This window comes from Dromiciops gliroides, chromosome 6 (genome assembly GCF_019393635.1).
Source record: "Dromiciops gliroides isolate mDroGli1 chromosome 6, mDroGli1.pri, whole genome shotgun sequence".
Taxonomy (NCBI): domain Eukaryota; kingdom Metazoa; phylum Chordata; class Mammalia; order Microbiotheria; family Microbiotheriidae; genus Dromiciops; species Dromiciops gliroides.
The window spans coordinates 141,025,011-141,039,123 of NC_057866.1; the positions used below are offsets into that span (position 1 = coordinate 141,025,011).

The 14,113-nt window shown below is 31.6% G+C and overlaps 1 protein-coding gene across 4 annotated transcripts in view; it reads right to left on the reverse strand.

Moving 5' to 3' along the window:
- Positions 1-14,113, reverse strand: part of SCLT1 (sodium channel and clathrin linker 1) — a 219,654-nt gene that overhangs the window by 157,977 nt on the left and 47,564 nt on the right. For all 4 annotated transcript variants that reach the window (XM_043973395.1, XM_043973393.1, XM_043973396.1 and 1 more), the window contains 3 exons: positions 7,173-7,308; positions 4,702-4,824; positions 369-434 (listed from right to left, as the gene is read on the reverse strand). In XM_043973395.1, coding sequence (XP_043829330.1) covers positions 369-434; positions 4,702-4,824; positions 7,173-7,308 — 325 coding nt within the window. The remainder of the gene's footprint in view (positions 1-368; positions 435-4,701; positions 4,825-7,172; positions 7,309-14,113) is intronic.

Below are 14,113 nucleotides of genomic sequence, written 5' to 3' on the forward strand. Positions count from 1 at the left end.
TAGAGTAATGAAAAGAACCACTATAGAACAACTGATACTGAATGTTGTGAGATAAAGATCAAGTTTGGCCCCAAAGAAGAGATATGAAAAGATAGCTCCTGAACTCCTATGATGGAGAGGCAATTCCATGGGTGTGGAATACTACAAATAACATAAGCTGTGCTGATTGGTTTTTCTGATTTTTTCCTTTTTTTTGGTTTTGTTTATTATTAGAGATGGCTCTCTAGGAGAAGGGATAGGGACAAATGTAGTACGAAATGTAGGTAATATAATAACAAAAATATTAATAAAGATATATTTAATGACAATTTCTCTTTCTATGGAAATTTTTTGATTTCTATTTATATGTGAAAGAAATTTTCACTTACCATTTCTATGTTCTCATTAGCTACATGAAGTTGCTGTGTCAGCTGCTTAAAGTTAGTTAGCTGATCCTAAAATAGAAATGTTAAGTCACAATAAATGTCTGATTACTGACCAACAGTTTGAAATTCAAATGAAAGCAAAAACAATGTAAAACATTCGAACATTATGTTAAAGGCTCAAATTTTTTCCCCTTCAATTTTCCACATATTAAATACTATAAAGATACTGTAGTAGATGGGTAGAAGAAGCTAAAAAGAATCATTTTAACAGACTAAAGGACCAACGTAAATAAAAATTAATATATTTAAGTTTTATGGTCTACATATATAGTAACCTAGACCTTTGTAAAAAATTTTTTGCAGATAGGTGTGTAAAATGTATCTTTCCTCAAAACTGGGGGAAATTGTATTTTTTTTTGGTGGGGCAATGGGGGTTAAGTGACTTGTCCAGAGTCACATAGCTAGTACGTATCAAGTGTCTGAGGCCAGATTTGAACTCATGTCTTCCTGAATCCAAGGCTGGTACTTTATCCACTGCGCCATCTAGCTGCCCCCAGGAAATTGTATTTTTAATAATTTTCATTAAATCAATTTTCAACACCAATATTAAGGATGACTTTGAGTGAATAAGTTATTTTGACTATTATAAATACCAAATTAACAACTATAAAGGACATATGAAGAAAGACACTATCTGTTATCCAGAGAAAGAACTGATAAATAAAAGTATGTATAAAACAATTTTACCAATTTTTTGTATACACACACCTATTATATAGTATATATAATAGATAGTATGTATAGTAAATATTATACATATACACACACACACACACACACACACACACACACACCTATTTGTGTCTAATGGTAGCCATCTCTAGGATGGAGTGAGGGAGTAGAGAAAAAAAAAGAAATTTACATGATAATTTTGTTGTATGTTTGAAAGAAATATCAAGTTATGTATGGTAGATTTATAGTTACATGTACAATCATCTTTTTTACTGTACTATGTTAAAGTGAAAGATTGTTTTATTCTATAAATATGTATTAATGTGATATAAAAGGGAAAAAAATTTACAGCAAGTTTCCCTGATAAAGGCCTCATCTCTCAAATATATAGAGAACTGAGTCAAATTTATAAGAATATGAGTGATTACCCAGTTGATAAATGGTCAAAGGATATGAACAGGCAGTTTTCAGAAGTCAAAGCTATTTCCAGTCTTATGAAAAAATGCTCTAAATCACTATTGACTGGAGAAATGTAAATTAAATCTGAGGTACCACTTCACACTAATTGGATTGGCTAATATGACAGAAAAGGAAAATGACAAATGTTAGAGGGGAGTATGGGAAAATTGGGACACTAATGTACTCTTGATGGAGTTATGAACTGATGCCACCATTCTTAAGAACAATCTGGAACTATGTCCAAAAGGGATCTAAAACTGTATATACCCTTTCATGCAGCTACCACTAGGGCTGTATCCCAAAGAGATTTTTAGAAAAAGAAAAAGAAAAAAGAAAAAGGGCCTTTATGTACAAAAACATCTATAGCAGCTCTTTTTGTGGTGACAGAATTGAAAATTGAGGGAATGCCCATCAATTGAGGAATGGATAAACAAGTTGTAGCATATGATCCTGATAGAATACTATAGTCCCATGAGAAATAACAAGGGGGATAGTTTCAGGAAAACCAGGAAAGGTTTACATGAACTGATGCAAAGTGAAGTAGAACCAGTAGAAAACATTGTATACAGTAACAGCAATATTATACAATAATCAACTGTGAATTACTTAGTTATTCTCAGGAATACAATTTTAAAGGACCTATGATGAAAAATGCTATCCACTTCCATGGAAAGAAATTATATTTACATAATTTCCCATCTATAACTCATATCTGATTGCTCACCACCTCAGGTAGGGGAGGGAGGAAAGGAAGGATAAAATTTGGAACTCAAAACTATAAACAAAACGTTTATTATTAAAAAAAAAAAGGGGGGGCAGCTAGGTGGCTCAGTAGATAGAGCACTGGCCCTGGAGTCAGGAGTACCTGAGTTCAAATCCGGCCTCAGACACTTAACACTTACTAGCTGTGTGACCCTGGGCAAGTCACTTAACCCCAATTGGCTCACTTAAAAAAAAAAAAAAAGAACTGATAAAATCTGAATGCAGATATATGCATACTGGGGTTTGGGTTTTTTTTAAACATTCTTTATTCTTCTTGTTTGCTTTTTTTTGCCTGTGTTTTCTTTCACATCATGATTAATATAGAAATGTTTTACATGACTGCACATGTATAACCTTTATTAAATTGCTTGCCTTCTCAACAAAGGGGGAGGAGAAGAAGGATAGGAGTGACTTTGAAACTGAAATATGTAAAAAAATGAAGGTTAACATTGTTTTACATATAATTGGAAAAAATAAAATATTAAAATAAAACAAAACAAGAAAAACAAGCAAAGGAAATGTATCTTGCCCAAGACTGGAGAACCTCTTATAGAAACTATCAAAATCATTAATCTCTGACTTCAGTTAAAGAAATTTTAAAACTCTCCACCCAGATGAAAAAAAAATTATTTTCAGGGGTAATAATTCATGAATGTTTAACAATTTAAAACAAGTTAATTATTTTTATTTTTCATTTGGTCCAATTGTACACATTATTTGTTAACAATGAGAATGAATACATCAGAAACATTTCTTTCAGATTTGCAAATGAAAGTGTTGAAACAGATATAATATGCTACATGATAATTCAGAATAGAAAAAAATCTTGACAAGCTACAACAGCTTGTCAAATTAAGATTAAATGCAACAATAATAATGATCAATAGCATTTATATAGCACTTTAAGGTTTACAAAACACTATACAGATATCTCATTTTATCCTCATAATAGCCCTGGGAAAGAGGTGCTATTATTATCACCATCTTGCAGATAAACGAATTGAAGTATACAGAGATGAAATGATTTGCCCACGGTAACAACACAGTTAGATGTTGGAGGCAGGACCTGATCTGAGGTTTTTTTCTAACTCCAGATCCACCACTATTAATGTGAAAGATAGCAGGGGAAAGGTATTTTCACCAATAGGGATAAAAGGAATAGGAGGTATGTGAATCAATTAACTATAGAAAAGGAGAAAAACTAATTAGCTAGAGGTTCTATTCTCCAGGGTTCTATAATAATGAAGGGTGAATGGTGAAAATGCTTCATTTCCAAACATTAGGCAACTGGGGGAGGAGGTAGAGTGGAGGTAATTGAGACTTTAGGCTAGAAGTCTGTGATCCTGAGTGGCGGGATTGAACTCATATGAAGTACCAGTTTTATAGCAACATTCCAACATAGAGGGAAGGAGGAGAAAATTAAGCACAGACAGAAGATATTCTACATATAGACTGTTCACAGACACATGCACTGAAACACTTTGTGTGGGGATTGAAACCTGAGTTATGCTTTGAAGGAATCTATAAAGCACAAGTAAGGAAAAATGTATATTAGTCATGAAGGGCTCACCAGTGCAAAGGAACAAGAGCAGAAAATGGAATACCATGCAAAAGAATAGTTAGTAGGCCAATTTAACTGGAATAGAGTTCCTGAGGAAGAAAATATTAAATAAGACCAAAAAGGTAGTGGGAGTCAGACAGTAGAGTGTTTTAAATACCAGACTAAATAGTTTTTATTTTATTCTAAAAGCAATAGGGATCTGCTAAGGATAGTCAGATCCGTGTTTTAGTATTAGCAATATACAGCATTGTGTGGAACAGGGCTTCTTAAACTTTTTCCACTGGCAACCCCTTTTTGCCCAAGAAATTTTTATAAAACCCCAGGTATAAAGGTATATAAAACAGGTATACATAACCTTTTACTGTTGCAAAATTTTTCACTACCCCCACATTCAGCCATGCAAACTCATATGGGTAACAACCCATAGTTGAAGAAGCTTTAGTACTGAAGATGAATTAGATACGAAGCAAGCTAGATGCAAGCAGATTACAACAATAGTATAGGTAGGACATGGTGAGAGCCAAAACTAGGGACTGTATGAATGAAGAGAAAGGAAAGATGTTAGAGACTCTGTAAAGGTAGAATTATGAAGACTTCACATAAGTGAAAAGAGAGGAATTTGAGGCAAGGATGGTCCTACAATCATGACCTTGGATACAAAGAAGCAGGGGGGTAACTTTAACCTGAATATGAGAGTTTGGAAAACATATGAGTTTAAAGAGAGGAATAGATTTTTTAAAATTTGTCACTCTTTTCCCAAAATTAAAATCAAACGTACAATCACTTTCTGATATAATAAGAAAGAATAAAAATGAAAATTACCTTTTGTTTTTGTCTTTCAACTACGTAAATTTGGGTATCAGTTATATGATCTTGATAGAGTTTCTGTAGTCGGTCTAACTCCTGTGAAACTGTCTGCCAGAGTTCCACAGCCTGGTTTTTTTCCTATTAGAAAAAAAAAGTTATAACTATTTTAATTGCATTAACTGATCATAGGACAGTATGGAAGAAGCCTTCTGTATGATTGCATTTTCTTTCAAATAAAAATAAACTAAACTTCTAAATATCTTACTTGTAAAATATTTTATTATTTTGTAGGATATCATTAATCCACTGAACTACTGAATTATGAAATAAATTGAACTAAGATTTCCATAGCTAAAACTATCAGTCTTCAGTGAAACCAGGCATAGCTGTAGGCTAGTAGTCATCCTCCTCAAATATGTAAAAACCACAGACTACCTTAGTTAAAAAAGGACTATAAAATGAGCAAAAAGGTGAGAAATGTAATTTTCTGTTATCTAAGATCAAAACTTAAAAATGGTGAATTATGGAAAAGATGGTTCTTTTTTTTGAAAAGATAGTTCTATAAAAAGTGAACATAGCCACTCTACTTATATGATTCCTTAATTTGTAGGGATAAAGAATCAATGGTACTTTTAAAGTAAAAAAAAAAAAGTCCAACTTGGCAGTCATTATAATATGGTACATATTTTTTTTAAATTTCCTTTAGGAGGATTCCCACATACCCCATGTTATCAGTTTATTCCTGTTCTATTAGCCCAATAAGATTCAAGTAGAGCATGTGTGGTGTAAAAAGCATATCTTAAAAAGTGCCTTTTAAACATTGAATAGGAATGGCAAAAAACAGCCACAGTAGAGTAGGTGCTTGGTATTCTGTTTCAGTTGCCTATCCTATTCCTTAAATTTATAAAATCTGAAAAATAAAATTAGAGGTTTAGTCTAAGAGTTTATTCCCACAAAAAAAGATACTTGTTTGTTTTATAAATAAAAAAAGAGGGAAATGGTAAATTGAACTGCAACTTATAAAAAAGTACATTCTGCCAACTAAAGTAATACTAACAGCATTTCTCAGTGTAGTCTATGAATAGAACATACCTAGGAAAGGACGTATTTGGGGAGGAGGGGGATGTGAGGTGGGGCAGAATAACTTGTACATAGTTACAGAAAAAACTGTTAAACTTACAAGGATTGGCAAAAAAAGATCCTTCAAGCACATAGCATAGTTATAAATGAACACACACACACAACACACACAGAAGATCTTCATCAGAAATGTGGTCTCTCTATACATAAAAAATATTCAAAAATTAGAATTAAGTAAATGTACATGATGGACTATGGGGAATCAAGTTCTCTAATAGTTGAGCATAATCTTGTACCTGCAGTGACAAGGCAGATACACATAATACTGAACAAACCATAGCAAACTGTAAGCTGGAGGAGGAGGAAAAAGAAGAAGAAGAGACAGAGCAAGAGTGAATGATTCTTTTTTTTGATTTAGATATCTTAAACTATCCATCAGCCTACTTTTATATTCTACAAGAATTAAATACCCAAAGCTTAGATCCTCTTTTATTATATCATTTCTCTACAACACTTTCCCAAACTGTTCTCTTCATCAACATTGTTTTATTGTTAATCAAGAATGAAGTGTAAGAGGTGCAGAAAAGACTCTTGAAAACATTCCTACAGAGCAAGGACCTTTCTTATTTTTCTTTTCTTTTTTTCTAATGTGGATTACTCACTTCAAAATAAGTTTCAAAACCCAAATTACAGGAATGTAGGTTTTAAACTATTATTATAAAGTTATACAACTCACTGGACAGCAGTCAGTGGTCTAGAAATCTCCAATATTCTAATCTTTTGTAATGGAATTCAGGCAATTTGAATCATAAGGATCTAAAGTGTTTGCATTTTCACTTGTGCACAAGTCTACCAAAAAGAAATGTCATTGCTTTGAAAATCAAATTACACAGTTTTTAAAAATTTTCTAATGATATCAAGTGAAGAAAGTACCATGGCTATCTCTTGAATTCTTTCCATAAATTTTAAATATTCATCTTTTTAAATGTTTATCCAAGCAGAATTTGTCAATTAGACATTTAAAATGAAATGAGAATACTCACTACAAATTATATATTTTTGAAAAATTCAAAGATGTGGAATTAAAAGTCCAAACATATGTTAAAATTTTAAAATGTATCACTGTATTTTAAAATTTCCACTTCTTTTTTTTTTTAAGTGAGGCAATTGGGGTTAAGTGCCCAGGGTCACACAGCTAGTAAGAGTTAAGTGTCTGAGGCCGGATTTGAACTCAGGTACTCCTGACTCCAGGGCCGGTGCTCTATCCACTTCGCCACCTAGCTGCCCCAAATTTCCACTTCTAAAGAATAATTGTAAAGTGTTTTGAAAATTGTTTTACTGTTGTTATTGTTTTCATAGTCATGATAACACTTAAGAAATGGAACAGCATATTTACTGTAACTTACTTGATTAGCTAGTTGTAACTGCTCTTGTAGGTTCTTGACCATTTCTTCATCTGTAAACACATCAGTACCCAATAAAGGACCAAAAGGAATGGCCTCTAACTGCTTTTCAACAGCTTCTTTTAATTCACCATGCAACCTTTAGCAAAACAGTAATACAGTAATAATCTAGCTTATGTTTAATAACAGGAATTTTTAAATGGTTTAAGGTGAATATTTGAAAATAGTAATAAACATTCAAGCACAAATAAAATTAGTAATAAAATAAAAAATAATTCTTCATACAAAATTAATATAAGTATACTTCCAGACTGGAAATTGAAAATAAGAGCTTAATATTCATTAAATACTATGATTTTAGAATGAAAAGACAAATCTATAATTTTAAATGCATGAAACTGGCTCTAATTAATTTAAAATATAGTTCAAACTTTTCATAGAGGAGGTAAAAGTTAGATGTTACATCTCGCTTTGAGAGAAAAAACTTAAGAACTTTATAAATAATTATGAATGATCTCATATTGAAGATCAAAGGATTTAAACCACTTTATCTTTATTTAAATATTTGGTATTTTCTAGACTTCTTTAGATTTATTACTCTTGCCTCTAGCCTAAACCAATAAATATCAACGCTTGGAGATTAAAGACCACCTACTTACTTACACAAAGTTTTGAAATAATTTAGTATTAGCTTTAAAGGTTAATTCAACACAATTAAAATAATTGGGGAAAAAAAGTAAAATGTGAAATTTAGTTTATTCAATTCAATAGGGATTTTCTGATATAATTATAGAAAAGCTGATACTTCAAATATTTCATCTTCTCAAAATACCTTGAAATAGACAATATTACTTTAAGCCAAGTACATCAAAGGTGCCTATTTAAAATTTTCACAATAAAACTAATCACTTCCTTAAAATCACAGAGAAATTTGCCCCCTCCCCCTTTTTAAAAGAAAATGAGAACTGATAGGAAACTCAATGAAAATACACAAAAACATTATAAGAAATAATTATGGGAATATTTATTCAATTGCATGATACATTGGCTACTTATTTAGGATCATAGAATTGTACTCCCTAAGTAAATATTTTTACAAATAAATACATTTTCCACTACCAAAAAGTACTTGGGGGGGGAGGGAGTAGTAACATCAAAAAGGGGTTATTTGTAAAAAATCTCTAAGCAAATTTCATTTAAATCTCAATAATTAGCATTATATATTTTAGATGAAAATTTTCAATTTCAAAATATTAAGTAGATAAAATAGAATGTTAGTTTAAGTAAAAAATAGCATGAATATCTTCAGTATACTGTCTTATGGAATTATGATAGCTTAATTATCAAATAGCTATTTTGTATTTCTAATTTAGTGTGGCACAAGAGTTGCAATTTCAGTCAGATTCGTGAATGTTATTTTCCAAAATTTATTTTCTGATTTTCTTTACTTTTTTTTGCAACATGCACAAAAGAAATATAGATAAAACTCAATAAATAACTACTTTTTGAAAATTTAACAAGCAGAAAAAAATACATTTTTATTTTCATAAATGGTCAATTTTCATGTTAATGGAAAGAAAGCCCAAAGAACAAATAATATAAAAATAAATTATATTTGACTTTGGATCATGTATATTTATTTTTGTACTTACATTTGAATTCACTTCAAACTAAGTAATGAAGCCTATGAAGACCTGACTCAGGAGGTGGAAGGAAGCTGTCCAGTATACCCATTCTGCAGCCCAGTGATAGATCCCTTTCCATCTCCCTTCCTCTGTCTGACAGGTTTGCCCTCTCTCAAACATGAAGCACCTCCTGAAGCAAGGAGATGATTAAATGTTCAGGATAATAATTGCTGTCTTTACATGAACAATAAAAAAGAGGAAACTGGGATGTCAAAACAAAACTAAAAACCCTATAAATTAGCAGTCTGGGTATTGGTTGTTGACAAACATTGGTTGTCAAGCAGTATTTGAGATGTCTACAGTAATGAGAACTTTTCATATTTACTATAGGTACAGTAAAGACTGTACAGATCCCATGGTAAATAAGTAATTTGGGATAGCTACGGGCTTTTAAGTGTACTTTAAAAAAATTCAATTATTTCATGTGGAAATATTTTGAAAATGAACTATACATTTCCTGAGTTTTTAAACTGTAAAAACACAGATAATTAAATAGTTTTTAAATTCAATGTGATTAGATAAATTATTGTGAATACATATTATCACAGTGGTACCATGAGAGCAGATTCAGATGTGAAAATAGTGAGTTTTTAAAGTTCTAGTGTCTAGTTTTTAGTGTTTTTGTTTCCTCTCTTGCTGTCACGTTGCCACTTCTTGCTGTAGGTACCAGCCCATCTTCTAAGTTTTAATTATTTATAGCTAATATGACACGGATTTAGAAATTACATTATCAAGTTTGTTAGAATTTTGTATTTAAAAAAGGCTAAATTGCCACATAAGGGACTGAGGAATCTCTCTGATAAATAAACTTCATGTGATTTTATGTATAGATTCTAGAAAGTTAACTGCTCAGAAATTTTTTATTTTCTGGGTCTCAGACATACACCCCAAAAGGGAGGATGGCTGATAAAACAGTTTCAAAAAAGTGAGATGTTGCTATAACTTTTTTTCATCATGTGTTATACATGTATTAATAAAGGAATGTACTACTTCAATGAATCATTATGCTAATATATATTTTTGCATTTTCTTCCATCATTTAAAAATTGAGTCTTAAAAACCTTATTCTTTGAATGGTTTTCAACCCTGGATGAACTTTAAAAATGTATGTTTTATAAGCATAGAAAACTATCACAAAAATGAATAAGTAACAATTATTCTTTCCTTTTAATAGTGGAATTTACTGAAAACTTTGGGCTATAGACAGAACTTAAAAACTTAGTAAATTTTCATGAATTTAAGATTAAGAAACTACATTTTATCTCTAGCTATATTTCATTATTTGTTTATACTTTTTTGGTTTAAAACACAGCTGACTTCAGAGAATGAAATCTCATTTGATACAAAACAGTTCAATTACTAAGTTTACCTTAAAGTAAATATTATAACATTGAATCATATTTTCTCATTAACTTCAAAAATGCAACACTTTGGGGGTTGGGGGGAGAAGCATTTGGCTTTAAGATTAAAGAAAATCACATTTACTATAAAGACCCTGCAAACAACATTAATCATTAAAGGATGATTATTTTCATGTAAAATGTTAATGATTATAAAAGTAAAAACCTAAAGTAAAAATACCACAAACTTCAGTGACTGATATGTAGAAGTAGGGTAACAAGATATCCTATGAAGAATAAAGGGATAACTCGTTTCACACTGTGATCATTGCCCCTTCTTTGGTTAAGAATTCATCTCTTACCTATACCTGTAGAAAGTATTTGATGTGCTTCTTTTCTAATTTTTTTTAACATTATGATCTTTGGTATTCAGATTGTATATTTATTTTGAATTTAATGTGGAATATTCTGTAAGGTCTTGGTCTAAGCCTAATTTCTGCCAGACGACTCCAGTTTTCTCAGTAGTTTTTAATCAAATATGGAATTTTTTGCTAAGTAATTTATGTTTTTAGGTTTCTCAAACCCTGTGTTATTATCACTATTTATGATTATTTATCATTATTATGGTCTGTTCTACTGATCTACTTTTCTCTTTTTTAAAACTAATACCAAATGAATCTCTTAATTGCTATTTTATAATATAGTTTGAAGTCTAGAAGGATTACTACCTCTTTTGTTCCTGTTTTATTTCATTGTTTCTCTTGATATTTTGGATCTTTTATCTCCAAATGAATTCTTTTAAAAATATATCTATTTTTGCAAAATATCTCTTTCTATTTTGACCGATGTAGAAATAAGACTAAAAAATGCCTCTAACAGTATTATCATTTTTACTATATTGGCAAAATCTAGCATTAGCCACAGAATAGTTCACCATCAATTAAAGTTCTTTATGCAAATGTTGTGTATGCTTTGATAGAATGACTCCCAAATATTTTATGCATTTTGTAATTCCCAAATATTTTATGCATTTTGCGGTAATTTTGAATGGGATTTCCTTTCCTATTGTCTTTTCTTAGATTTGTTATTATATATAATATATATGTATATATATGTAAATGCTGTTGATATTTATAGGTTTATTTTGTAGCCTAAAACTTTGTTGAAGCTACTAATTGTCTCAATAAGTTTCTTTGCTAACTTCTTTGGATTTTCTAAGTAGAAAAACATGACTTTAGTTTTGTTTCCTCTTTGCTACATTTATTCCTGTCATTCTTTCTCACACATTATTGCTGTTTCTAGGATTTCTAGAACAATACCAAGTAATACCATGGAGGGTGACATCCTTGCTTTACTCTTGTATGTACTGAGAGAACTACTGTTAACTCTTTTTGTTTTCAGATAAAAACATTATGTTGGAAAAAAAAGATCTTGCTATACTTTGTAAAGATTTTAGCATAAAGAAGTATTGTACTTTGTCAAGGTTAGTTTCTATATCTCTTGAAATAATGTGATTTAGGATATTTTAATTTTAAATATGATTAATTATGAATTATTTACCTAATGTTGAACCACATTCGCATTCCTGGTATAAATCCAACTTGGTCATAATTAATTTCTTGGATAAAATGCTAGTCTCTCTGACAAGATTTTATTTTAAAATTTCAAATCAATATTCATTAATGATATTGGTCTTCTTATTTTATCCTTCCTTAGTTTAGGTACTAGTATTACATTTTTTTCTCATAAAAGTAGGATCAGTGCTTTCTTTATCATTTAAATAATTATTAGCTGAATAATTTTGACAAATTTTTTGCCATCACAGGAGAATATGAAAAGTAAACAATATGTCTATGTTCTAAGATGACTAACATTCATAATGATACTCTGAATCTAACAACGGATGAGTTCTAAAACAATATCTGATATTTAGATAATGCTTTAAGATTTTTCAAAGCATTTTACCTCATTTGATCCTAGTGAGCTAAATCAGCACTGTATGGGCACTGAGAGGTTAAGTGTGTTGCCCAGGTTCACACATCCGCTTTCTGTCAGGGGTGGAATATGGACCCAGGTCATCCTAACTCTTTACAAGTATTTTTATTATTACTATCACTTTATTACTAAACTGAATCTGAGAGGTTAGTAACTTGCTAAAGGCCCTGCAGCTACTAAGTGCCAAAAACAAGATTCTTTCCTCTAAAATTAGAGGGGAAAAAACTACATAGTTTTTCTTTTCTTTTTTCCCCCTCCAATGTATAAGCCATCCCTGGCTTAAGAATAACCCATAAAAAGAGGAAGCACTGTTTTCTCACCACTGCCTAAATGAACATTAGCTACTGTCACTAAAGCCCTCCCCAGTACTGTTAAATCTCACTTCTGCTGCCCTCTCTGTTCCCACCAAATATTGTCATCATGATATTTTCACAGAAACTACTCAGTCATTCTATTTATTCTTTGCCTCTGTTAAGGGCTAAAATTCTAGCTAGTCTGTCTAAAATATTTAATGAGTGGTCGCCAATAAATTATAAGCTTTAGCAAGAGTTAGACTTTTAAGCATTTATTAAGGAGAATAAGAATTTGGTAAAGAGAGAGAGAAAGGTCTAGATTCCTATCTATTAAAGGGAGAGCGCATTTCTAGCTCCCTTCTCCGCCAGAGTCCTCAGGAAAAAAAAAAAAGAGTGAGACCGAGCGCCAGTCTCTTCCTTCCTCCTCCCACTCGTCCGCGTCACTTCCTGATGCCTGGTCTTGCCCTCAAAGACCTTCGCTTCATGGGCAGAACTCCTCTACAGTAAGTATCCAGCAGGTGGCGTTATTCCAATCGTTACACCTCCCAAACACTTATTACTTAGAAAAGGATTCATAAGGAATCATGTCTATTATTACTACTATTTCCTCTGAAATTATCAATCCATTATGCTTCTATGGGTACATTTAGGAATTTACAACACCATTTACAACTCTCATTGTTTATATGGTAAGATAAATTCCAAACTCCAAACAATTGACTTAAATACTAGTTCTTTAACTTATTTAGCTCATTCATTCATAAGCTGGTGATAAGAGACAATTATGGTATCTATTTTATTAATTTTTTTTGTTTTTAGATTAGGACTCCCTATGTCATTCAGCCTAGAAATGCACTGGCTACTCACTGAACTAGCCCCAATGCTGGTCACCACCGAATTCTAACCTTCACCTTGGTGGCCCTGTTCCTGAAGACACCATATGGATATTGGGCTTAGTGAGGATATCTGATCACTTTTAGCTCTACTATAGCTCAGAAATCTGAAATTCAAGCAATCCTCGGCCTCTGTAATAGCAAGGACTACACCCATTTCTTCTATTAATACTGATAGAGCAAAATACCCAGATAGACTTCTCTATAATATATGTAACTATCAACTCTAAGAATCTCAATAAGGCTTTAGACATGGCAGATAGAAAAATTAATAATGTCTAAACTGTGCCAGGCTATTACAAACTTATTTAATGTCAAGAATAGACCTTGATTCTAGCAATATTAAAGTGGAATTGATGGTCTAGAGAAATTAGATGAATCTTAGGTTACTCAATGGAGATGATGTCAGAATTGATTACATCCTTTCTCTTGCAAATTTTTTAACAGGAGAATATTATATGTATTAGTTTTAACTTTATAGTATAAAATTTGGAGTCTGGATTTCCGTTATTTAAGCTTTAAAAAGGATGATGGGAGGCAGTGGATAAAGCACCAGCCCTGGATTCAGGAGGACCTGAGTTCAAATCCAGCCTCAGACACTTGACACTTACTAGCTATGTGAACCTGGGCAAGTCACTTAACCTTCATTGACCCGCGCCCCCCCCCCAAAAAGATGATGTTTTTTTCTACCTATATTCTTTTTCAAAATTCTGAACTTAAACAAGGAGGAGCATTTCT